The following is a 27,723-nucleotide window of genomic DNA, read 5'->3' as shown; positions in this document are numbered from 1 at the left end:
AAGAGAGCCAGATTTTAACAGTTTGCCGAGTCTGTTTTGTAACCAATGGATAGCCTCAGCTGAGTTGGATGGAAGCAAAGATTTTGGGCACTGGTCTAGGGAACAGTGAGCGTCTGAGCATTTCCCCAGTAGCGATCGGACTTCCTCAAATGTCAATGGTTGAAAGGATTCCTAGTTCAGGTCTGCCTTGTGATCTTGGATTGGGGACAGTGATTATAGCAGAGTCACGGCTTAGCCTGTTTACCTCGTTGGGGTGGCTTTAGATAGCTCAGTCCCGATTTGAATGATCTTATTTGTGAAGTGATCAGCTATTTCTTGTGTGGAGGGGCCTACTTGATGCATAGAATCGCCAGAATTAGTGGAGGTTAGCCTTTTGACTAATGAGAATAGTTTTTTGTTGTTGAGAACCTCTTGTCCTATTAGACTGCTGTAGTACTGTCATTTGGAATCATTAACCCTCTTTTTATAGCACCTGAAGGCAGACTTCCATTTAAGTTTGTTAGATATGTCTTTGTTCTTTCTCCATTGTTTTTCAAGGTGATGACATTCCCGTTTCAGGTTGGTTAGTTCTTCTGTAAACCATGGAGAGTGTCTCGTTCTCTTTTTAGTAGTGAGTGACGCGATTTTGTCCAGCACTGTCCTCACCTTAGTGTCCCAGATGGATTTAATCGAGTCTTGTATAGGAGTACAGGAGGTAAGGGAGTCGCTCAACTCTGACCAGAAGATGGCATCATTGATTTTACCTCTAGTGGGTACGAGGTTGAACGATTTGTGTTTGTTTAAGCTCAACAAACAAAGATCCATAGTAAAGTTGAGTTGGAAGTGATCTGACCAAGGTACTGGCTTCCAATCAAATGAGCTGATTAATCGAGTGGGATAGGAGGACATGAAATCTAATATGTGGCCTTGTTCATGAGTAGTGCTCTGAAAAAAATAGTCCTTCAGGAAAGATTTGAAATTGTAGACATTGTGAAATTCTCCAAGTATAAGATTTAGATCTCCCAAGAGGATGATTTTGGAAAACTGGGATACGCCAGAGGAAATGTGCCAGAGCCGGTGGTGGGAGGCGGGGCTGGTGGTTGGGAGGCAGGGATAGTGCTGGGCAGACTTGTACGGTCTGTGCCTTGAAAATGACAGTTACAAATCAAGGTAAGATACACACAAAAAGTAGCACATATGAGTTTGTCTTGTTGGGCAGAATGGATGGACCGTGCAGGTCTTTTTCTGCCGTCATCTACTATGTTACTATATGTAAATGATCTCTAGGAGTGACTGTTCACCTTTGGACCAGGTCCCTGGCGGACGGTAAATAAGGAATTGGGCAATTTGACTTGTCTCCTTTGAATCATCACAGAATTTGCATAGCAAGTATTCTAGTTCAAGTATTCTAGTTCAGGGGAAACCCCTGAGCTGACTAAAGAAACTCTTAGAAATGAGTGGAAGTCCGCCACCTTTTTTAACCTGTCTTGGAGAATTAAGAATGTCATATCCGGGTGGGCATAGGTGAGGTAATATCAGGCTGTTAACCTCTGTGATCCATGTTTCTGAGATAAATAAGAAGCCCAGATCTGAGGAGTCCAGAAGATCATTGAGTATGAGAGTTTTGTTCCCTTCCAACCTGGCGTTGATATAAATAGCGGGGAAAGGAGTGAGCTGAGGCTTTGAATCTGAAGAGGGGATATGTTTGGCTAGGTTCAGAAGAGAGCGAGATATTTTAGCTCGTTGACAAGTGTTGAGGTGCGGAATGATTGCAGTATGTTTTGGACCTTTGGTTTTGGCATCTTACTGTGCTGAGTTTCTGAAGATATGTATCGGTGGTGTCCAGTGGATGTCTGTCATTAAGGTTAGAATGTTTCCTACCCCAGGGTTTTCTAGAGGGATTATAGATCATGGGGATAGGGCTATGTTCCGAGACATCTTGTGAGTTGCCACCTAGGATGCCCAATAAGTTTAGATAGAGCAATGTGAGCATCTGCATGGTGGTAGTTTTGAGCTGATGTGATGGTAATTTTTGAGCTGGTGTGGTAGGCAGACAGTAAATAAGAAGTAGGGCAATTTGGCTTGCCTCCTTTGAATCATCACAGAATTTGCATGGCATATATTCTAGTTTAGGGGAGACCTCTGAACTGACTAAAGAAACATGGAAGAAACTCTTAGAAATGAGTGCAAGTCCCTTTAAGGTGGTAATACACCTTTATAGTGTTATCTGTCGTCATTTACTATGTTACTATGAATATCCCCGCATGGTTGAGTTATATCTCTGAGAATTCTCCCTTTCACTAAAAAACATTTAAGGATTACATTTTCCTCTTATTATAGTAGTGGTCCTTTTCTTGCGCAGCACGATAAGATAAGTAGAAATAGAAAGAAAGTGCTACTTTCTAAATATAATGATGAGTTAGATTGAGCTAGATATCCATAACTGGTTCTCCCACAGTTTTTTTGTCTTTTGTACTCCGGTTATTTTTTTATATTTTGGTATTATATTACCAGTAGTCTTTTTTGGGATTTTTTTTATAAAATTAGTGCACAGCTAGAACTTCAACAAATATTTTACAGCTGTGCTACAAATGGGCTTAGCGTATAGGAAATACCCGTATTAGAACATGTAAAGCCCATTAGCTAGTGAAGCTTAGTAAAAGGGTACCAAAGATTGTTTTAAGCAAGCCAAAGGGGAGAAGCAGTTTGTCTTGGACCAGCATAAGTCCCAATCTAAAATGGCCTCATCAAGAACAATGTCCTTTACTCATATTCTGATGAGCCAGCTGCATTAACAGGATAGCAGGCATCTCTCAATAATTTATAAGATTGTGAGGTCAAATGCCCTAGAAATTCCCTTTCTTCCTGCAAAATTCTAAAATCCCAGCTGATTCCACCACATTTTTAAAATGTACATTGCTCTTTGTCAAGCAATGATGAATCTGAGGCTATTTAAATGTATGTGTAGAAGTGATCCGATCCCAAATTGTATTTGCAATCTAGAGAATGGGAGCAATTTCCCATTTTTAAGTGCATAGTAAAGTTTATATATACCTTTATCTACCACTAAGGCCAATTAATCATTTGCATACTTGTTTTAAAACAGGGATTCTACCACATAGAAGATTTGACACTATTTGCCCATGGAACATAAACCAGTGCAACTGTTATCCAAAATAATTGTACGACAATGATCTGCTTATGAATAAGTGATGAGCTTCAAATTGCTAAAGTAGATTAGTGGTTCACTTGCAAACAACCATCAGATGGTTGTTTGCAAGTGAACCATTTGCAAACAAGTGGTTCAAGTGACTTGTATAACTATACAAGTGACATGTATAATCATCAACAAAAAACAACCAAAGTTTTTTGCCATTGATTATACAAGTCACAAAAAGGATTTCACCCATATTGCGAGAGTAGACTATGTAGAACATTATGCCCTTGTGACAGTATGAGACTTTTCCCCTTACACCTGATGGTTGTTTGCAAGTGAACCACTAATATACTTTAATAATTTGAAGCTCATGGAACATAAACAGCAAAACTGCTGTTCTGTAATATGTATTATCTGCAAAGAGCAGGAGTAATCAGGCACAGAAGTGAGTGGTATCATTACACGGTGCTTGGATGTAACAACTCTCCCAGAATTCTAAACTACTGTATAGTTCTTTTATTTATTTTTTTGTTCAAATGACATTTTCTTTTCAATATTATAAACAAAAACATCACCATTAACAAAGTCAGTGAACCAACTGCCATATTAAATAAAGCAGAATATTGATGCCTATGAGGCATATTTTCAAAGTACCTAGACTTACAAAGTTATACAGTAAACTATGGAACTTAAGTCTAAGTGCTTTAAAAATGAGCCCCTTTTAATATCTCATTTCTATAGATAACCCTTTTTTTCAATTATTATCTTTTCATATTTGCTAGTAAGACATATCACATTTCACCATATAGATCTGGGTACTACTTTATACCAATTTAACAATATTAATTTCAAGGCCACAGAGAAAGTCTGATTTGGCATTAGACAATCCAGACTGAACAAAACTGGATTTCCAAATTACTAAAATATATAGGTCAAAGGTTAATGTATAGCTAGGAACATGCTGATCCAGCTGCAACATTGTTCCAAAATATTCATAGATTAATACAGTAAAATATCATATGATCAAATGTATTGTGCTCCTTTTTACAAGATCAGCGCTCACTTTCATTGCTTTTAAGAAGCTTAGCTATCATCACTCTACTTTGAATTTGAACAACAATTACAAATTGGCTGTTCATTCTACCAGAATCAATAATACGCTGAACTAAGCACTGAAAGAGCATGGTTATGCTAACTGAAGCTATATAGGCTTGTTCATAAGGATCCCCTAATGAAACCAATACTACATTGGTGTAAGATAAAGGCTGTGTGATATGTACAAATGTCTGGGAAGTTCACCCATCAATGGATTTATTTATTGTGATTTATTTTATTCAATTTTAATTTTTGTAAGGTGAGTCTGACGTCGGTGCCGGGCAAAATGGTAGAGACTATTATTAAGAACAAAATTACAGAGCATATTCAAAAGCATGGATTAATGAGACAAAGTCAACATGGATTTAGTGAAGGGAAATCTTACCTCACCAATCTACCACATTTCTTTGAAGGGGTGAATAAACATGTGGATAAAGGTGAGCCAGTTGATATTGTGTATCTGGATTTTCAGAAGGCGTTTGACAAAGTACCTCATGAAAGACTCCACAGGAAATTGGAGAGTCATGGGATAGGAGGTAGTGTTCTATTGTGGATTAAAAACTGGTTAAAAAATAGAAAACAGACAGTAGGGTTAAATGGTCATTATTCTCAATGGAGAAGGGTAGTTAGTGGGGTTCCCCCCAGGGCTCTGTGCTGGGACCGCTGCTTTTTAACATATTTATAAATTACCTAGAGATGGGAGTAACTAGTAAGGTAATTAAATTAGCTGATGACACAAAGTTATTCAAAGTCGTTAAATCGCGGGAGGATTGTGAAAAATTACGAGACTGGGAGACTGGGCGTCTAAATGGCAGATGACGTTTAACGTGAGCAAGTGCAAAGTGATGCATGTGGGAAAGAAGACCCCGAAATAGCTACGTCGTGCAACGTTCCACGTTAGGAGTCACAGACCAAGAAAGAGATCTAGGTGTTGTCGTTGATGATACGTTGAAACCGTCTGCTCAGTGTGCTGCTGTGGCTAAGTTAGGTGTTATTAGGAAAGGAATGGAAAACAAAAATGAGGATGTTATAATGCCTGTGTATCGCTCCATGGTGCGACCGCACCTCGAATATTGTGTTCAATTCTGGTCGCCGTATCTCAAAAAAGATAAACTGGAATTAGAAAAGGTGCAGAGAAGGGCAACGAAAATGATAAAGTGGATGGGACGACTTCCCTATGAGGAAAGGCTAAAGCGGCTAGGGCTCTTCAGCTTGGAGAAAAGGCGGCTGAGGGGAGATATGATAGAGGTCTATAAAATAATGAGTGGAGTTGAACGGGTAGATGTGAAGCATCTGTTCACGCTGTCCAAAAATACTAGGACTAGGGGGCATGCAATGAAGCTACAATGTAGTAAATTTAAAACGAATCGGAAAAAAATTTTTCTTCACTCAACGTGTAATTAAACTCTGGAATTCGTTGCCAGAGAATGTGGTAAAGGCGGTTAGCTTAGCGGAGTTTTAAAAAGGTTTGAATGGCTTCCTGAAGGAAAAGTCCATAGACCATTATTAAATGGACTTGGGGAAAATCTACTATTTCTGGGATAAGCAGTATAAAATGTTTTGTACTTTTTGGGATCTTGCCAGGTATTGGTGATCTGGATTGCCCACTGTTGGAAACAGGATGCTAGGCTTGATGGACCATTGGTCTTTCCCAGTATGGCAATACTTATGTACTTATGAAAATAGGGGACTAGTGGGTGAAAAACAGAGGGAATAGAAGGCTGGCGAAAAAATAGAAGACCAAAGAAAAGAAAGACAAACAATCCCACAAAAGTCAGCACAAGCAAGCCAAGGAATGTGAAAGACCAAGGGAATGAGTCACGAAAAGTTCATAAGTCTTTATTAGATTTGTTTACTTGGAGTCAGCACAATTAAAATAATAGGTAAACATTCACTGGAGCATGGACTCTACACGGTGCGTATTTCGGCCTATGCCTTAGGAGTCCAGGCATGCAGCCAAAATTAGGACAAGCAGAAGAAAAAGTAAACCTTGACACAAAGCCAATATAGTCGTAGTGCAATCCAAGTTCTGAATACACCTATTATCTAGGGAATGCAGGATATCAGGAGACAAAAGTGGGAATGGAAGGACTAGGGAAGTAATAATAATAATACCAGTTATATATTCTGCTACCTCCATTATGGATCAATGTCACAGTATCAATTTATATTTCACAAGGACCATTACTAAAATATCATTATCACACAATATATTATACCCTATTAAACAGTTTAAAGTCCCTAGAATTTCTTAAAAATATAAGTTTTCAGTATTTTTGGAAATGATATAAACATGTAGAGATCAAATTTTGTAGGGTAGCTCATTCCAGAATGATGCAGTTTGGTACAAAAATAAGTGTCAAATGATTTCTTTGATCTTACTCCTTTAGTATTTGGAAAGTTTAGAGGGCAATTCTATAACTTGGCACCACAAAGATCCTTACTCAGTGCCAATTCTATAATGGCATCCAGGCGCACCTAAACTATTATAGAATACTAGCATAAATCATTCTCTCCTCTGCTTTGGACACCCTCGACAGAAACAGCACTCTCTAAAGTCTGCAACGACCTGCTCCTCGCCAAATCCAGAGGCCACTATTCCATCCTCATCCTCCTCGATCTATCCGCTGCGTTTGACACTGTCAATCATGATTTACTTCTTGCCACACTGTCCTCTTTTGGGTTCCAAGGCTCTGTCCTTTCCTGGTTCTCCTCTTATCTCTCCCACCGCACCTTCAGAGTACACTCTCATGGATCTTCCTCCACTCCCATCCCACTATCTGTTGGAGTTCCCCAGGGATCTGTCCTTGGACCCCTTCTCTTCTCAATCTACACCTCTTCCCTAGGCTCACTGATCTCATCTCATGGCTTTCAGTATCATCTTTATGCTGATGACACCCAGCTATATCTCTCCACACCAGACATTACCGTGGAGACCCAGGCCAAGGTATCGGCCTGCTTATCCGACATTGCTGCATGGATGTCCAACCGCCACCTGAAGCTGAACATGTCCAAAACCGAGCTCCTCGTCTTTCCACCTAAACCCACCTCTCCTCTTCCTCCACTCTCTATCTCAGTTGATAACACCCTCATCCACCCCGTCCCATCTGCCCGCAACCTCGGAGTCATCTTCGATTCCTCCCTCTCCTTCTCTGCGCATATCCAACAGACTGCCAAGACCTGTCGCTTTTTCCTCTTTCAACATCAGCAAAATTTGCCCTTTCCTATCTGAGCACACCACACGAACTCTCGTCCACGCTCTCATTACCTCTCGCCTGGACTACTGCAACTTACTCCTCACCGGCCTCCCACTTAGCCATCTAGCCCCTCTTCAATCCGTTCAGAACGCTGCCGCACGTCTTATATTCCGCCAGAACCGATATACTCATATCACTTCACTGGCTTCCGAACAGATACTGCATACAATTCAAGATTCTCTTCCTTACCTACAAATGCACTGGGTCTGCGGCTCCTCACTACCCTCATCTCCTCCTATGTTCCCGCCCGTAACCTCTGCTCACAGGACAAATCCCTCCTTTCAGTTCCCTTCTCCACCACCGCCAACTCCAGGCTCCGCTCATTCTGCCTTGCCTCACCCTATGCTTGGAACAATCTTCTTCAACCCCTACGCCAAGCCCCCTCCCTACCCTTCTTCAAATCTCTGCTTAAAACTCACCTCTTCAATGCTGCTTTCGGCACCTAACCTTTCGTGAAATATAGTATGCCCTATCAGACGGACTCTACACTTGTCTTTAGATTGTTTAGATTGTCTTTAGATTGTACACCTGTCTTTTAGATTGTAAGCTCCTTGAGCAGGGACTGTCCTTCCATGTTAAATTGTACAGCGCTGCGTAACCCTAGTAGCACTTTAGAAATGTTAAGTAGTAGTAGTAGTAGTACTATGCAGAACCTTAGGCATGACCACTTTATCCAGGTTACACCTGGCATAAGTTGGTGTGCCTAAGTATACCATACAACATGAGTAACTGATTGTACTCTTCTATAAATCACTACACACCAATAGACTGCCCATGCTCCACCCACGTATATGCCCACTTGCAAGTTACATGCTCTATAGCACTTCCATGCTAACATAAAATAGCATGTAATGCCCTTCCACATGTAAGTGCCAAACTAAGGCACCACTTGAACATGCAAGACATGAATAACTGTGTAAGGCAAGATACAGAATTGCCCTGAAAGTGATAACTGTTTCTCTTTAGCACTGCAAAAAATTACCATACATCTTATAAAGACGAAAGAGACCTCACTCCCCAGTACCCATTTAATCTTTGCTACTTACTATCAGCGTGAGCCGCCAGAGCGTGAACTAGGAGCGTGACTTGCTCCTTTATGTGCTTCTTCATACGCCTCTTCATGGTGCTCTTTTTTTCATTCTTTCTTCTATTTTTTCTTCCTTTTGGCAAACTTTTTCTCCACTACTGTGGAGCAACTGTCATCTGCGGTCACAGACTGGAGCCCTCTCAATTCATTTTCTCTCCTTCCCTAAACCCCTGCCCCCACCCCCCTCACCTTGCTTCCCCAAGTTGAATAACTGAACATTCATTCACTAAGTTCAAAAGTATACTTGGTAAATGCATTATTCGAACAAGAACATCCTGACATTCTCTTTTTGGTGGAAACTTGGTTATCTCCTGGGGTTGAGGCTTTCCTTCACTAGATGCTAAGAGACAAGTAGGGGATGACCAAATGAGTTCCAGTAAGCAGATAGATTCAATCTCACACTTTATTGCACAAGCACCAGAAAACGACATGACACGGGACCTTGCTTCGTCGGATCAAACCACCTGCCTCAGGGGTCATAAATAGCTACGGTGCTGGAGCAAAGTTATTAATAGTGAGGTAATTAAATTTGCTGATAACACAAAGTTATTCAAAGTCGTTAAATCGCAGGAGGATTGTGAAAAATTACAAGCGGGCCTTATGAGACTGGGAGACTGGGCATCTAAATGGCAGAAGACGTTTAATGTAAGCAAGTGCAAAGAGATGCATGTGCGAAAGAGGAACCCGAATTATAGCTACGTCAAGCAACGCTCCACGTTAGGAGTCACAGACCAAGAAAGGGATCTAGGTGTTGTCATTGATGATACGTTGAAACCGTCTGCTCAGTGTGCTGGTGTGGCTAAGAAAGCAAATAGAATGTTAGGTATTATTAGGAAAGGAATGGAAAACAAAAATGAGGATGTTATAATGCCTGTGTATCGCTCCATGGTGCGACCACACCTTGAATATTGTGTTCAATTCTGGTCGCCGTATCTCAAAAAAGACAAACTGGAATTAGAAAAGGTGCAGAGAAGGGCGACAAAAATGATAAAGTGGATGGGACGACTTCCCTATGAGGAAAGGCTAAAGCGGCTAGGGCTCTTCAGCTTGAAGAAAAGGCAGCTGAGAGGAGATATGATAGAGGTCTATAAAATAATGAGTGGAGTTGAACAGGTAGATGTGAAGCATCTGTTTATGCTTTCCAAAAATACTAGGACTAGGGGGCATGCGATGAAGCTACAATGTAGTAAATTTAAAACGAATCTGAGAAACATTTTCTTCACTCAACGTGTAATTAAACTCTAGAATTTGTTGCCAGAGAATGTGGTAAAGGCGGTTAGCTTAGCAGAGTTTTAAAAAGGTTTGGACAGCTTCTTAAAGGAAAAGTCCATAGACCGTTATTAAATGGACTTGGGGAAAATCCACTATTTCTGGGATAAGCAGTATAAAATGTTTTGTACTTTTTTGGGATCTTGCCAGGTATTTGTGACCTGGATTGGCCACTGTTGGAAACAGGATGCTGGGCTTGTTGGACCTTTGGTCTTTCCCAGTATGTCAATACTTATGTACTTATAATATGCAAAAGAGCACTGCTGCACTTGAAAGAGCCAAAAGCTTATCCAACGTATAACAAAACAAATGCCAATGCCGCCAAATGAGACACGGTTCCATGTCGGGTCGTTTTCCAGTGCTTGTGCAATAAAGTGTGAGATTGCATTTGTCTGCATACTGGAAGTCATTTGGTAATCCCCTACTTGTTCCTCAGTGTCTGAATTTACTGTAGGGGTTTGGTTCCTGTTGTTGCTTTCCTTCACCAGTCACGCCCACCTGGGTATAATTTTTAATTCCATCATCATTCTCACCAGACAGGTGGGGACTGGCTGTTCTAGTCTCTAATTCCACCACTATACATCTACAAGACTCCTCCACCTCACTCTCTTTGGAACACTTGGCAATAAAGACAACTTCCCCATACTTCCTGGAGCTTCTACTCATTTATCTCCTGTCCCTCTCTGCAGACCATAATCTTCTCAATCTCTCTTCTCACCCACTTATCGTCCTAAGTAATTTGAATATTCATGTGGATAACCCTTTAGATCCATTTGCCTATGACTTTGTTACTTTCCTCAATGACTTAGACCTTTTGACAGGGGTCCTCAAATTCAGTACTCGAGGTCCACAACCCAGCCTGGTTTTCAGGATTTTCACAACGAATATGTATGAGATATATTTGCATTCATTACTTCCACAGCATGAAAAATCTCATACATATTCATTGTAGAAATCCTGAAAACCAGGCTAGGTTGTGGACCTCAAGGACTGGATTTGAGGACCCCTGCCTTATGTAGTTAGTTTCCAGTGGAACTCGCACCACTGGTCATAAACTGGACATAGTTATTATTCATTCCTCCTCTGCCACTGATATCTCTCATCTACTCACTCTTCTTGTCCCCTGGTCTAATCACTCCCTGTTATCTTTGTCCTATACCCCTCCTGAAGCTTGCACTCCTACTGACTCTTCTCGTCCCATCCTAACCAGAAAACTTCAGTCCTTGACAGCAGAGGTATTCTTTTATTAGAACTTTAAAGATTCCCCCCTCCCCGACATTTCTTCTACCCCTGGATGATCAGGGTCTTTCTGCGTCTAATATACTTGATAAAAATTTTACTATATGTTTTTGCCTTTATGGCAAGCTTCTTTTCAAATTCTCTATTAACCTTCCTTACCAATGACACTCAAATTTACATAGAATCTTTTTTTAATGTTAAGTTGTAATACTTCTGATCTGTATTTGTTAGTAGTGGAATTTTATTGGTCTTTTTGGGAATGTCCCATGTGAATGAACAATTATACCCAAGTGATTTACATAGAAAATTGTATCTAAGAATGACATGTACATGTAAATATGAATTGAAAAATTAGGAAGGGAGCAATAGGGTACAGTTTGCCTTATAGAAAGGAGAGAAAGTGAGGAACAAAAAGAAGATAAAAGAAGAATTGGTAGAGATTGAAGTAAAGTGCTAAGATGCTGTTAAGGTGAATGCCTAAGAAAAGGAAAAGAAAGTGAAAGACAGAAAGATGACGGAAGAAGAAGATGCCAAGAGAAAGACAGGCCGCTTGTCTGAAACAGAGAGGTAAGGAACAAACTGTAGAGGAGAGTGCAAGGAGGAGGAGTGTGTAGACCAGGAAATACGGTAGAGTCACCGATAATTTATTTACTTTGCATTAACAAGAATAAAACACTGCTACTTAGTCCTCACAAATTATGACAACATATTTTATTTTAACCTACACTAAGTACATAAGTAATGCCATACTGGGAAAAGACCAAGGGTCCATCGAGGCCAGTATCTTGTCCACGACAGTGGCCAATCCAGGCCAAGGGCACCTGGCAAGCTTCCCAGAACCTTGACATAGATACAAAATTTATAACTATTACATATGGGTATCAATTAATTTTAGAAAGACTATATCGTACCATTGTTTCCATCTGCAATAGTTATTCATCATCAGAAAATACTTTTATTGAAAACATAAGGAAAAAGGAAACTGCACACATTGAAAATCCAGTATGGAGAAACAGGGAAAACAGAGGTAAAAAGACCTCAGTAAGGCGTCCTTTCACCAGGCTGCGGGAAAAAGGGCCCTGCGGTAGCGTTGGGCACTGTTTTTCCCGTGCACCATGGCCCTTTTTACCGCAGTAGGTAAAACGCACCTAGAAATAAAATGGCCATGCGGTAGGATTACTCTTTCCGAGTGGCCATGCAGGAATAGCACTTACCGCCACCCACTGAGGTGGCGGTAAGGGCTCCCACATTAACCTGGTGGTAACCAGGCAACACACGATAGTGCCTGAATACTGCCAGGTTAGCACCACACTATAAAATTTAAAAAAATTTCCAGTGCACTGAAAATGGCACATGCTTGAATTGGAACTACCGCTGGTGGCCATGCTGGGCCAGCATAATTCCAGCTTAGCGTGTGGTAAGCCCACGTTGGGCTTACTGATACTTTGAAAAGGGCCCCTAAATGAATACTGGCAAATGTTTCTTTTCCATACATTGGTATCTGTATACTTTATCAACCACACTTTATTTGCATGGCTTTTTTTTGTTAGCACATTTGTCAAATATTAAGGTACTTCTTTAAAAAATGATCAAGTACTCACCTTTGTGCCGTTCATCCTCAGCAACCATTCTCTCAAAAACAACAGTGACAACTTGTCGCACAGTGGCAGCAGCAGTATTATTTGTTATATTATCTTTTGTAAAGTGCAGGCGGAAACAAAGTACAATTGCCTGAAATAAACAATTCCTTATTAATTGCATAGTTTACTACATGAATGCCATTTTTAAAACTGTCTACAATTTCCAATATATTCTCACCAAATAATTACTATGCCTTCTTATTTACTTATTTAAATTTATTTACCACTCTACGTTAGCTACGCTCTGTGACCCTCTCTCACCAACCTTTTGCCTAAAAATAAACCCAAATAAGGATTCAAAAAGAAAACACAGATTAAAGGTGTTGTGCTTACAAGTTTTTCCCAACAAAGGACAATTATTATACTAACAACTCGTACATACTGACTTAAATCAAGTACATCACAGCAACACTGCTATTAAAGGGGTCCTTCTCCAAAGCTGTGGTAAAGAGAGGCCTGCGGTAGTATGGGCGTGTGAAATTGCTGCACACCAAGACTACTTTGTTACCACAACTGGAATTTCCATTATTTTAAATGGAAGTCATAAATGGCCATACGGTAATAAACATATTGGCGTGTGGCAATTTACTGCCTGAGCCCTTACTGCCACCTATTTAGAAGGCAGTAAGGGCTCACGCGCTAACCCGGCGGTAATCAGAAAGCATGTAGCGATGGCTGATTACCACCAGGCATGCCTACACTGTGCCCCCACGCTAGAAAATAAAAACATTTTCTGGCATGGCAAACACAAAACTACCGCAGGACACCTGGGTGTGCCTCGTTGTGGTACTGTTTTGCCATGTGGTAGCCCTACCATGGCTTAGTAAAAGGGCCCCAAAGTGATCTTGATTTAACTGCATAACACTAATTCTAATGCAGCTACACGGGTTTCCAGTGAAATACAGGGTTAAATATAAGGTTTTGTTTATGATATTTAAAGTTTTACATAATTTCTTTTCTGAATATTTGTCTTTTCTATTTCAAACATATATGTTGGATTGTCTGATGAGGTTGCATACACAAAGTACATTTGTTATTTCACCATTAAGGGGGGAATTCATCAAGCAGCATTAGAGCCTTCAGATGGGTGTTAATTCCCTTAACGCGAGTAAGGCCCTAACAATTTACTTTAGCCTGTGAGCCCATTAGGGACAGAAGAGTACCTGCAAAAATAGTATATGTAAACCACTGACTGTATCTACAGAAAGGCGTGTATCAACTGAGGAATAAACAAACAAACATAGATGCTAAGAAGCCCAAAGATATAAAATGAGCTTCTTAGCATTTAGAACACATGAAGACCCTAACACCCTCGCAAAGGCTCTAATGCTGCTTGATGAAACGGATGACTTGGTCTATGCATCTAAATTATGGAATTTGTTTCTAAATTAACTGTTTACCATAAGAGATGTTTGTAGGTTTCAAAAGAACCTTAAAACTTTTTTTTTATTTGATCACATATCTTAATAAAGACATAAGGGGCCTAATATTCAGCCGGGGGTGGGCCGTTGAATATCTGGGAGGTTGTCAACCACTAAAATGTTAACAGGTCATGCTGATATTCAGTGCTAACCAGTCAACTTTTTAGCAGTTATTTTTATTTTATTTTTGTTACATTTGTACCTCGCGCTTTCCCAATCATGGCAGGCTCAATGCGGCTTACATGGGGCAATAGAGGGTTAAGTGACTTGCCCAGAGTCACAAGGAGCTGCCTGTGCCTGAAGTGGGAATCGAACTCAGTTCCTCAGTTCCCTAGGACCAAAGGGCCTGGTATTTATGCAGCCTATTTTAACTGTTAAACATAATCGGGTTATCGCTGAATATCTGTGCCTAACCAGCTATGTCCTGCAATAGCCGTTTGGCGGCTAGGTACTAACCAGCAATATTCAGCAGAGATAACTGGTTATTGTTACGGCTATGGCCGTGCCCCTGCGTCCAGACTCACCTTTTTCCAGTGATCTATTTCTTTGGCTTCTCTGGACTGCTTTGTTCCTGCATTGATGCATCTGCTATCCAAGGCTCTGGTGTTCCTGCTATCCAAGCCTCACTTTGGAATTCCTGCTATTCAAGCCTCATCCCAAGTTGTGACATCATCAGTAAAGTCCTTTATAAATACCTTGGAACTCTCATGTCTTTGCCTTTGCAACAGGTGTTTTAACCTTGTCTTTGTGTTCCCTGTTTAAATCCAGTCTCTGCTTGGCTTTCTTCCTGCATGCTTTGATTCCAGCCTGGCTTTGTTCCTGTGAGTCTTGTCCCTGAAGGTTTGTTCTTGTGTTTCTGAGTCTTGTTTCTGAACCATGTTCCTGAAAGCTTGGCTTCTGTAAACCTTGTTCCTGTTTAACTGTGTTTCTATCGGTCTTGTACTTGACAGTTTTGATTCTGTGTGTCTTGCTTTTAGCAACACTCTGCTGTTGGTGTCTGTTACAGTTTCACTCTACTTGTGGCTCCTGCTTTCAGTCTAGCACTGCTCTTGACTCTTGCTACTGTTAAACCCTGTTCTTGCTTTCTGCTATTGCCTAACCCTGATTCCTGGCTCCTGCTACAGTTAAGCTCAATTTCTGAATCCTGTTCCTGCCTGACCAAGTCTGTCCCTGAATCCTGTTCCTGCCTAGTCAAGTCCATTTCTGAATTCTGTTACTGTTGCCAAGCCAAATCTGTTACTGAATTCTGTTCCTGTTGTGTCAAGTCTGTTCCTGAATCCTGTTCCTGCCAAGCCAAGTCTGTTCCTGAAACCTGTTCCTGTTGCCAAGCCAAGTCTGTTCCTGAATCCTGCTCCTGCTAAGCCAAAGCTCCGTTCCTGGTTCCTGCTTCTGCCAAGCCAAGTCCTGTTCCTGCCTTATTTATAGTTTTGCTTCTATTTGTTCTTGTTGCCTAGCTCCTGCCCTTTTTGTCTGCTGTGTTTTGTGTCTAGCCTTGACTTGTCTTGTCTCATTCAGTCTAGTCCTGTCCGGATCCAGTCCTTGCCTTGTCCTGGTCTTAGTCTTTTCTGGACCTAGTTTTAATCTACTTCCGTGTCTTGCCTTGTTCTGCCTTGCCTTGTATTGCCTGGGTCTCAGTCCCAGTTTTAATCCAGTTCTGAGTCTTGCCTTGTCCTGTCTGGGTTCCAGTTCAAGCCCCTTTGCCTTGCCTCATCTGGATCCAGTCCTTGTCTTGTCTACTGTACTTTGTTACCTCTGCCTTGCTTTGTATAGTCTCCTGGTTTATTCTAGTCCTGTCTTGACTAGTCCAATCTTGCCTAGTCATGTCTTGTTTTGACTCCTGCCTTGTGCCAGCCCAGGTGACTTGTCTGCCTCAGTTCTGGCTGCAGTCCAAGGGCTCACTATCCCTGAATCTGTGACAGTTATCTTCTGATGAATATTAGCGGTTAGGTGCAGATATGCTATTTAACCAGACAATGGCCATTGTTGGCCAGTTAAATAGCTATGAATATCAGGTGGGGGGGGGGAGGTATTTAATGTACTGAGCTGACCCAATTCTCTATCCTTTTCATTTTGTGTCTTGACAGTATCACTGTGTACTGTACTTGCTGTTTTATTGTATATGTTTATTGTACCTCACCTCGAACAGTGGCAACTGGGAATAAATCTGTTAAAATATATTAAATGCATAGAAACAAAACAAAATATATTCTTGGAGCAAAAGTTCCTAATTTACAAATTCCAGAATCACTTTTAATCTACAGCCCATGTTTCACATATCAATCCTACTTTGAATCTTCACTTCAGGGAATATCCTCCTCATTCAAGATTATATGCAATATGGAAAAAAAAAAAAAAAAAAGAAAAAGTAGTCTATAAAGATATCAGGCAGAAAAAAAACAGAAAAACAAAGAGGACATAAACAAACTTATTAGAAACTCTTAACATTACTGCATATTCAAGAAAGAAAAAAAAGATCCATCTTGGAGGGGAAATTAGACAATGAGAAAAGAAAGCAGAAATGAAACGCAAAAAATACATCTTCCTGTAACATTGTTTTTCAGAACTTTTCATCCATCCAAGAATCTAGCAGAAGGAAATTAAGAATTTTTAAAACATCTCTCTATATAAAACGCACCACCAACGTTCTAATGAAGCCTCACTTTTCCCAACGTTCTAAATGTGAGGCGGCAGAGATCAATTTTTCCTCCATGACTGTCTGCCCCGCCCACACATCAAACGCGATGACCTCACGGGCGGAGCAATGACACTCACAGACCGTGTCGCACGTCTGATTGGCTAAGTTGGGTGAAGCCTCGGATGACGTCACCAGCACAGCCGCTCCACAAAAAAACAAAAAACTAAGGAAAGGGGGAGGAGTAGGGAAACACGCATAGCGTGTTTTCCCACTCCTCCCCCTGCCTAGGAATTCATGCAACTCAGCACCCCCCCCCCTTCAGATACAAACACAAAACAAAACTCCCCCCCCCCCCAATGCATCTCATTTTACAACTACAGGCAACGCGCAAACACGAAGATCCGCCTCCTTTCATAGTAACTTAGTAACATAGTAGATGACGGCAGAAAAAGACCTGCACGGTCCATCCAGTCTGCCCAACAAGATAAACTCATATGTACTACTTTTTGTGTATACCTTACCTTGATTTGTACCTGTCCTTTTCAGGGCACAGACCGTATAAGTCTGCCCAGCACCATCCCCACCTCCCAACCACCAGTCCCGCCTCCCACCACCGGCTCTGGCACAGACCGTATAAGTCTGCCCAGCACCATCCTATCCTTTCCTTTCCAGGGTCACAGTTCAAATTCCTCAACTCCACCCATGGATCTCATTTCTCATCTACAGGCAACGCACAAGCACGAAGATCCGCCTCCTTTCCTTCCCAATGTCAGAGTTCAAATTCCTACAGCTCACCCACAACCCCCCCCCTTCCAACACTACAACTACTACTTATCATTTCTATAGTGCTACTAGATGTACGCAGCGCTGTACACTTGAAAACTACCCCTCCCCCACATGCATCTCATTTTACATCTACAGGCAACGCGCGAGAAAGAACATCCGCCTCCTTTAAGTTATGACAGCAACGAATCACCCTCTCCTTTTCCTAGCAACCTAGCATGCAGGAAGAGATTTTGCAGCCAATCAGTGATGGTCTTATTGTTGGTGCTCCTGCGCTTGGGGCTGACTACTCTGTGCTCTGAAGAATTGTTTTCGCGAGGCAGGGTTACAAATGACACAGCTTCCCCGTAGCAGATTGGGAAACACTTAACATGATCCTAAAAGAAGCAACTCCTCCTCCCCTCTTCCAACAGCAAGCAAACCAGCCGAGCAAGCTTGCTCCTGAAGTGCTAACGTTGATGTGGCAATAAAAAAGTTAAGGGCTGCAGTCGCTGACACGGTACCACTGTGCTTCTGAGGGGGAGACGGGACAGAAAACACAGATTTCTTTTACATTCAATGTGTATTTTTCATGTTAACATGTTAACATGAAAAATACTGAGGGTTTGGTTGGCTTTTTAGTTTTCCACTTCGCACTTCCCTTTGCTGCGGTTCTGCTTCCTTGGGAAGTTCTGTGCATGGTAAAGCACTTTCAGCACTGCTTTTGCACTTATCCTGCAGTTCACAAAACAACATTTTTGAAAGCTTTCTTGCCTTTTACCTTATGCTTACAAACATTTAATTACTTGAAAGGAGTATTGACAATTCTTTTCCAAGCATTTCATTCCTGAAATACCTCAGTCAGTAATCTCTTTTCTTCACACACACACTCTCTCACATCAGATGGAAGGAGAGCAAGGGAAGGAGGGGGTCATGGAACTCAGTTCCACACACACACTCTCTCTGTATCTCTCTGTCACACAAACACACAGTCTCTATCACACACACTCTTTCAATCCCTCTGTCTCACTCTCACACACACTCACTCTCTGATTCACACTCTCTGTATCTCTCTGTCACACAAACACACACAAACGCTCTTTCAATCCCTCTGTATCACTCTCACACACACACACTCTCAGACTCACAAAGTCTGTCTCTCTATCTTACACACACTCTCACACACACAAACACTCTGTCTCAAGGACCGCCCCTGTGGTCCTACACAGGGCCTCTTCCTTCCTCATTATACATCCTTCACTATTACTCCATCTCATTACAATAATTTAATATTAAATATTTGGTTAACAAAAAACAACTAATCAATATAACCTTGCTAGCGCCCGTTTCATTTCTGACAGAAACGGGCCTTTTTTTTTACTAGTTATTATATAAGAACATAAGAACAGACATACTGGGTCAGACCAGTGGTCCATCTAGCCCAGTATCCTACTTCCAACAGTGGCTAATCCAGATCACAAGTACCTGGAAGAAATCCAATTAGCAGCAACATTCCATGATACCAATCCTGGGCAAGCAGTGGCTTCCCCCATGGCCATCTCAATAACAGACTATGTACCAGGTGTTCTCCAAAGACATCACGGCACAATAACACATCTGAGTGACATTATCTGATGGAACATGCAGCAGAGAAGCTTTAATCCAGGAAAAATCTTTTTTAAACCCAGGTACACTAACCACTGTTATCACATCGTCCAGCAGCAAGTTCCAGAGCTTAACTATTCTTTGAGTGAAAAAATATTTCCTCATATTTGTTTTAATTGCCATGTAATTTCATTGAGTGTCCTCTGGTCTTTGTACTTTTTGAAAGAGTAAAAAATTGATTCACTTCTACCCTTTCTACACCACCATAGGATTTTATAGATGTCAATCATATCCACCCCCTTGCCACCTCAAGAACCCTAACCACTTTAGCCTTTCCTCATATGGGAGAAGTTCCATCTCCATTATAATTCGGGTTCCTCTTCTTTGAACCTTTTCTAATTCCATTATATCTTTTTTGAGAAACCACAATCAGAATTGAACGCAATACACAAAGTGAGGTTGCACCATGGAGCGATACAGAGGCATTATAATATTCTTGGTCTTATTTTGCATCCCTTTCATAATAATTCCTAGCATTCTGTTTGCCACACACTGGACAGAAGATTTCAGCGTACTGTCTACAATGACACCTAGATCTTTTTCTTGAGTGCTGACTCCTAAGATGGACCTTAGCATCAGTTAATAAATCAACCTATACCAGTGGTTCCCAAACCTGGTCCTTGAGACACCCCAGTCAGTCAGGCTTTCGGGATATTCACAATGAATATTCATGAGAGAGATTTGCATGCACTGCCTTCACTGCATGAAAATCTCTCTTGAATATTCATTGTGGCTATCCTGAAAACCTGACTGGATGGGAAGCCTACAGGACCACGTTTGGGAGCCACTGACCTATACAGAAGTGTTGACAATAAATATGTATAATACTCAACATAAATGATTAATAATGAAATATAAAAGAACAGTAACATAAAACAGTCATAAAATATGCAAACATATCTCTCTATATAAAACGCACATCCAATGTTCTAATGAAGCCTCAGAAATTTCCGATGTTCTAAATTGAAGCTCTGTAGATCACATAAGTGTCTGCCCCGCCCTCGCGTCACGACGTGATGACGTCGAGGGCGCTGATAGGTTTGCTTGCTTTGTTTTGAGTGTACTGGATGACGGCTGCGTGGAGGAGTGGAAACAGAGAATAGCCAAATTTGCTTCCTCCTTGCAGCAGCTCATAGGTTTCCTTGCTTTGTTTTGAGTGTATTGCAATGACGATGACGTGGGGGAGTGGAAACAAAGATTAACCAAATTGGCTTCCTTGATTACAGTGGGCTAGATAGGCTCACTTCCACTCCTGTCTATTAAACCTCCTTGATTAGATCGAAAGATTGAAGCAAGCAGAAGGTGGGCCACTTAGGTAAGTCAAGCAAGCCTGTGAGCTGCTGAATCGAAGTTGTCGTCCTTTATTATTGGTGGCAAATTTATTTAATCTAATTTATATGTGCAGCATAGGAAGTGTTGTGTCATTTGGAGGGGTTGGCTATAGGGACTCCCTGTATTCGTGCCACAGATGTTTTCAGTTAGTGAAGGGCAAACAAAACAGAAATCATGTTATGAGAATCAGGTACTTAACAAGCACACTTACTATTTATAAGTACAATTAAAAAGAAAACATTAATTAGGTTGAAACTGGAGCATTTAACATCTTTTTTTTTCCTGCGCCTACATCATAAGGAAAAGATAGCATGTGGGAACTTGCTCCATTTTGTTTTCTGGAATGCAGTGATTATTATAAAAATGGTCTTGCTTTTATTTTTTTATATTACTATTTCACAGATATATATTGAATACTGAGGTAGGGGCTGCCTTCATGACTGTCCAGAGTCAGTCTAAATGTGCCAGCATTGTCCAGTTCAACACACTATTAGCAACCAAGTTCATACAAACTTAATTATGTCCAATATGGAGAGGGGGGGGGGGTCCTTAAGACCACAGAGGAGGGTCCCTAAGACCACAGAGAGGGGGGGAAGGGGGGTCCTCAGACCACAGGGGAGGGGGTCCTGAGACCTAACGGGGGACAGGGGAGGATACTCACTGTCTCACATACGCACTCGCACACACTCTCTCACAGACACACACCCATTCTCACTCTGTCACACACACACACTTGCACATTCTCTCTCTCTCGCACAGTCACTCTCACAGACACTCTCTCAAACATACACACTCCGCGGAAAACCTTGCTAGCGCCCGTTTCATTTGAGCCAGAAACGGGCCTTTTTTACTAGTATATTAAATAAAACAATTATATTTTAGTATATTAATGTGCCTGGTAAATATAAAAAATATATATACACTAGCCGTTAAGCCCGTTAAAACGGGCAAGTATTGGTATGCTCTATTTTGATGTATAACTCCCTTCCTCCCTCCCCTCGGCCCCCCGCCCTCCCTCCTTCCCTCCCTCCCAGCTCCAAGGGCCCCCCCTCCGTCCCTCCCAGCCAGCTGCAAGGCCCCCCTCTATGCATCCCTCCCAGCTCCAAGGCCCCCCTACTTCTGACCTCCCATGTCCAGCATTCTCCCTCCTTCCCTCCCAGCTCCAAGGCCCCATTCCCTCCCCTCCCAGCTCCATGGCCCCCGTCCAAGCCAGCTCCAAGGCCCCCCTCCGTCCTCCTTCTGAGCATTTCTCCCGCCTTCTCCTCCCCCCCCCCGAGGTCGCCGCTATCGCCCCTCCCCCCCAGGTCGTCGCTACCGCTCCCCCCCCCCCCCGAGGTCGCCGCCAGCCCCCCTCCACCCAGGCCCTCTGTTCTACATTTAACTTACAGCGCCGAAACCGCAGGCAGATCAGCTGCCATCGGCCTTCCTTCTCTGCCTGTGTCCCGCCCTCATGTGACGTAACGTCAGCGAGGTCGGGACACACAGGCTGGGAAGGAAGGCCGACGGGAGCTGATCTGCCTGCGGTTTCGGCGCTGTAAGTTAAATGTAGAAGAGAGGGCCCGGCCTGGTGGAGGGGGTTGGCTCCGACCTTGGGGGTGGGGGGGCGGCGGCGGCGACCTGCAGCGTTAGCGGCAGCGGTAGCGTCGACGTCCGTGTGGCAGTGACTGCACTCCTCCTCAGCGCAGAGTTTCCCTCTCTGTTCCATCATCACGTCTTGACGTGAAGGCGGGACAGAGAGGGAAGTCTCTACTGCGCATTTGCAGGTGAGTCGGTCACTTGCCATTTATATGTTTGATTAGGAATAGCCAACCATAAATGATATAGATAATTTGGATATGGGAACTCAAAATAAACTGATAAGAACTCTCCTACCCTAGCTGAGATAATATTTAACCATCTCTCTGACCTCAAGTGCAACTTTCTTTAAATGTCACCTTACTTTCTAACTCTTCTTATTCTCTTACTTATCTATATGTTACATCTTTGGTTTACCCTTCACTATCAATTATAATGTTCTATTACGTATTATGTTGACATGGTAAGACGTATACCATGTCATACTCTGTAGTGTTATTTGAATATTTTTACTGCTTCAATTGCCTATTGCTCATGTTTGATCTATTCGTATTGTACACCGCCTTGAGTGAATTCCTTCAAAAAGACAGTAAATAAATCCTAATAAATATAGCAGTATTAGGTAAAAACCTCTGTCTAGTGATCAAAAATACTCTTATAATAATTGGCATGAAGGATAATGTGAAATTAATTCAATCAATCAATAATGGTCGCTAGAGAGACCTTTACCAAGTTATCTATATCTTTTATGGTTTGCCATTCCTAATGTATTCATTTTTATACTTACCAGGCACATTAGTATATAAAATATGATCATTTTATTTAATGTATACGTTTGCACAATTTGAACCATAGGAATATAAGGATGTCTCTAGCGTTAGTACAAGCTAATTTTTAGAATGCACTAAAAACGCTAGCATGCCTACAGAATGGCTTTACTGGCCCTTTATGTCTGTTCATTTATATTTTATTATTAATAATAATTTAGGTTAAGCATTACACATATTTATTGTCAACACTATTCTGTGTAGGTTGATTTTCGTACATATGCCTTTTTATATAAGTGCATAAGTAAATATTTATTTGCTCCCTTTTTTATATTACTACAGGTTTGTTTTTGAATGAATGTTGTGTGGTGCATCCAGATAATATGCTTTGGTGTTATTAGGCATATTTCTTTTTTTTTAGTTTAATTATACGATTTATTATTATCATTATCTCTTTTTATTCTTAATTCTTTGTGTGTTCTTTGCTTGTTCTCTTGTACGTTTTTAGATATATTGACTCCTGAAGCAGGCATTATACTGCCGAGACACAGTTCTATATTGAGTCCCTTTGGTTTTTGAAACTCAATAAATCTGCATTATATTCATCTTTGCCTCTAGGTTCTGTTCATACATTAGTTGGCCATTGGTCTTTCTCTACCTTTTTGTTTGGCTACACTGTCATACCGAGGTACAAAGTATATCGTAGTGATAGGGTAGACCGGACTGGTGGAGAGGTAGCATTGTATATTAACGAGAGCCTTGACTCAGATAGATTACAAATTCAGCAGGACACAAATCACACCTTTGAATCATTGTGGGTTGAAATTCCATGTAGAAAAGGGAAAAGGACGGTGATAGGTGTGTACTACCATCCGCCTCGCCAGGATGAGCAGGTAGACACAGAAATGATAAAAGAAATCAGAGATGCAAACAAAATGGGCAATGTGATAATAATGGGTGACTTCAATTATCCAAATATAGACTGGGTAAATGTAACATCGGGACACGCTAGAGAGGTACAATTCCTTGATGAAATCAAGGACAGCTTTATGGAGCAGCTGGTGCAGGAGCCAACAAGAGAAGGAAAAATTCTAGACTTGGTCCTTAGTGGAGCGCATGATCTGGTGAGGGACGTTATGGTACTGGGGCCGCTTGATAACAGTGATCATAATATGATCAGTTTTGATAACAACCTTGAAGTAACTATACACAGGAAGTCAAATATGTTAGCGTTTAACTTTAAAAAAGGAGACTATGATAAAATGAGAAGAATGGTTAAAAAAAACTTAGGGGGGCAACTGAGAGGGTAAAACTGTACAACAGGCATGGACGCTGTTCAAAAATACCATCCTGGAGGCCCAGGCCAAATATATTCCACGAATTAGAAAAGAAAGACGGAAGTCCAAAAGACAGCCGGCGTGGTTGAAAATAGAGGTGAAGGAAGCTATTAGGGCTAAAAGAAATGCCTTCAGAAAATGGAAGAAGGAACCATCTGAAAATAACAAGCAGCAGCATAAGGAGTGTCAAAGCAAATGCAAGGCGCAGATAAAGAAGGCCAAAAGGAATTACGAGAAAAAGATAGCATTCGAGGCAAAAAAAACATAGCAAACATTTTTTTCGGTATATTAAAAGCAGGAAGCCAGCAAAAGAATCGGTTGGACCACTGGATGACCGAGGGGTAAAAGGGGCGATCAAGGAAGATAAAGACGTAGCGGAGAGATTGAATGAATTCTTTGCTTCGGTCTTCACCGAGGAAGATTTGGGTGGGATACCAGTGTCGGAAATGGTATTTCAAGTGGATAAGTCGGAGAAACTTACTGACTTCACGGTAAACCTGGAGGACGTAATGGGGCAGTTCAGCAAACTGAAAAGTAGCAAATCTCCTGGACCGGATGGTATTCATCCTAGAGTACTAAGAACTGAAAAATGAGCTTGTGGAGCTACTGTTAGTGATATGCAATTTATCCTTAAAATCGAGTGTGGTACCAGATGATTGGAGGGTGGCCAATGTAACGCCGATTTTTAAACAAGGTTCCAGGGGAGATCCGGGAAATTATAGACCCGTGAGTCTGACGTCGGTGCTGGGGAAATTGGTAGGGGCTATTATCAAAAACAAAATTACAGAGCACATCCAAGGACATGGATTACTGAGACCAAGTCAGCACGGCTTTTGTGTGGGGAAATCTTGCCTGACCAATTTACTTCAATTCTTTGAAGGAGTAAACAAACATGTGGACAAAGGGGAACCGGTTGATATCGTGTAACTGGATTTTCAAAAGGCGTTTGACAAGGTACCTCATGAAAGGCTACAGAGGAAATTGGAGGGTCATGGGATAGGAAGAAATGTCCTATTGTGGATTAAAAACTGGTTGAAGGATAGGAAACAGAAAGTGGGGTTAAATGGGCAGTATTCACAATGGTGAAGGGTAGTTAGTGGGGTTCCTCAGGGGTCTGTGCTAGGACCGCTGCTTTTTAATATATTTATAAATGATTTAGAGATGGGAGTAACTAGTGAGGTAATTAAATTTGCTGATGACACAAAGTTATTCAAAGTCGTTAACTCGCGACAGGATTGTGAAAAATTACAGAAAGACCTTACGAGACTGGGAGACTGGGCGGCTAAATGGCAGATGACGTTTAATGTGAGCAAGTGCAAGGTGATGCATGTGGGAAAAAAGAACCCGAATTATAGCTACGTCATGCAAGATTCCACGTTAGGAGTTACGGACCAAGAAAGGGATCTGGGTGTCGTCATCGATAATACACTGAAACCTTCTGCTCAGTGTGCTGCTGCGGCTAGGAAAGCTAATAGAGTGTTGGGTATTATTAGGAAAGGAATGGAAAACAGGTGTGAGGATGTTATAATGCCGTTGTATCACTCCATGGTGCGACAGCACCTTGAGTATTGTGTTCAATTCTGGTCGCCGCATCTCAAAGATATAGTAGAATTGGAAAAGGTGCAGCGAAGGGTGACTAAAATGATAGCGGGGATGGGATTACTTCCCTATGAAGAAAGACTAAGGAGGCTAGGGCTTTTCATCTTGGAGAAGAGACGGCTGAGGGGAGACATGATAGAGGTATATAAAATAATGAGTGGAGTGGAACAGGTGGATGTGAAGCATCTGTTCACACTTTCCAAAAATACTAGAACTAGGGGGCATGCGATGAAACTACAGTGTAGTAAATTTAAAACAAATCGTAGAAAATTTTTCTTCACCCAACACATAATTAAACTCTGGAATTTGTTGCCGGAGAAAGTGGTGAAGGCGGTTAGCTTAGCAGAGTTTAAAAAGGGGTTAGACGGTTTCCTAAAGAGCAAGTCCATAAACCACTACTAAATGGACTTGGGAAAAATCCAGAATTCCAGGAATAACATGTATAGAATGTATAGAATGTTGGCCTGGATTGGCCGCTGTCGTGGACAGGATGCTGGGCTTGATGGACCCTTGGTCTTTTCCCAGTGTGGCATTACTTATGTACACCTTCGTAAGGGATTTACCTTATTTCTGCTCCCACATCGAGTTTATAAATAGTCCAGACTGAACCAGCAGTTCCAAAGTGTCAGACTTGTGAGTTCTTGTACCAAGTAGACCTCTGCTGAGCCCGGTATCCGGACCAGGTTCTCCTTGGCGGCAAGAAAACCCCCAGGTTTCACCTGCGCTGACCGCCGTTCCACAGAGGTTGAGCCCCTTGGTGCGGGCGGCCTGCAGGACTTATGAGAGCAGGGAGCAAGGTGATGAATGTAATGGCCAGACAGGCAGCAGGCAAGAGAGTGATCCAGGTACAGGCAAAGTCAATAGGCAGGCAGCAGGCAAGGGAGTAATCCAGGAACAGGCAATGTCAACAGGCAGGCAGCAGGCAGGGGAGTGATCCAGGTATAGGCAATGTCAATAGGCAAACAACAGGCAAGAGAGTAATCCAGGCACAGGTAAAGGCAATAGGCAGGCAGCAGGTCAAGAGAGTAATCCAAGTACAGGCAAAGTCAGCAACGAGGGACAAAGTAGAGAAGAAGCACACTACTGAGCAAGTAACACCTACCAAAGTAGAAGCCAAAGCACTGAGTCCAGGAAGAGCTCAGCTGATAAAGTGCTGGCGTCTGACATCAGCAGGGACCAGCAGGGAGAAGGATCACAGCCATAGGACAAGAGCAGGGGAAGGAGGAACCGGAAGACCAATAGGAGAGAAGCAAGGGAAGCCAGGTAGAGAGAGAGCAGACTCAGGTGCGTGGAAGCAAAGCAATCAAGGAGCCTGCAGCCAGAGAAGAACTACACACACATGGCTCAGGGCTGTGCCAGTCAAGTGTGTGTGTCGACGGGACCCTGCGCAGCCCGAGGACGCCGCTTGCATTGAGGTAGGGGACATAACACAAAGAAATAAATTTCTCCCAAAACAAGTACCAAAAATCATTCCAAATGAACCTGTTTAATTTTTTTGACTGGGTAACAAGAGAACTGGATAGAGAATACATGCTAGATGTTGTGTACTTTAATTTCAGCAAAGCCTTTGATATGGTTCCTCACAGGAGCATCATGAATAAGTTGAGCAGGCTAAAGTTAGACCCAAAGTGGTGATCTAGATTGGAAAATGGTTGAGACAGACAGAAGGTGGTGGCAAATAGAATCACATTTGGAGGAAACCAAGGTTAATATTAGTGTAAACCTCCTGGTGGCAGTATTTGGTACAGCATTTGATAATAAGGCCAGTGTTACAAAGTAACGTAGTAAATGACGACAGATAAAGACCTGAACGATTCCATTCAGTCTGCCCAACAGTCATACTCATTTATCAAATCACAATTAAACCAACAATGAATGTGATATAAATACCTATCAGATATTATACC

At 41.9% G+C, this 27,723-nt stretch overlaps 1 protein-coding gene across 1 annotated transcript in view; it reads right to left on the bottom strand.

The window, feature by feature from the left end:
* The window catches only part of MON2 (MON2 homolog, regulator of endosome-to-Golgi trafficking), a 461,654-nt gene that overhangs the window by 364,245 nt on the left and 69,686 nt on the right, over positions 1–27,723 (bottom strand). The window contains 1 exon segment of the mRNA XM_030215834.1: positions 12,685–12,814. Within this exon segment, the coding sequence (XP_030071694.1) occupies positions 12,685–12,814 (130 nt within the window).

Source organism: Microcaecilia unicolor, chromosome 10, assembly GCF_901765095.1.
Source record: "Microcaecilia unicolor chromosome 10, aMicUni1.1, whole genome shotgun sequence".
In the NCBI taxonomy this organism is placed as follows: Eukaryota; Metazoa; Chordata; class Amphibia; order Gymnophiona; family Siphonopidae; genus Microcaecilia; species Microcaecilia unicolor.
Note: the sequence above shows the minus strand (reverse complement) of the source record. Positions and strands in the feature narration are given on the sequence as shown.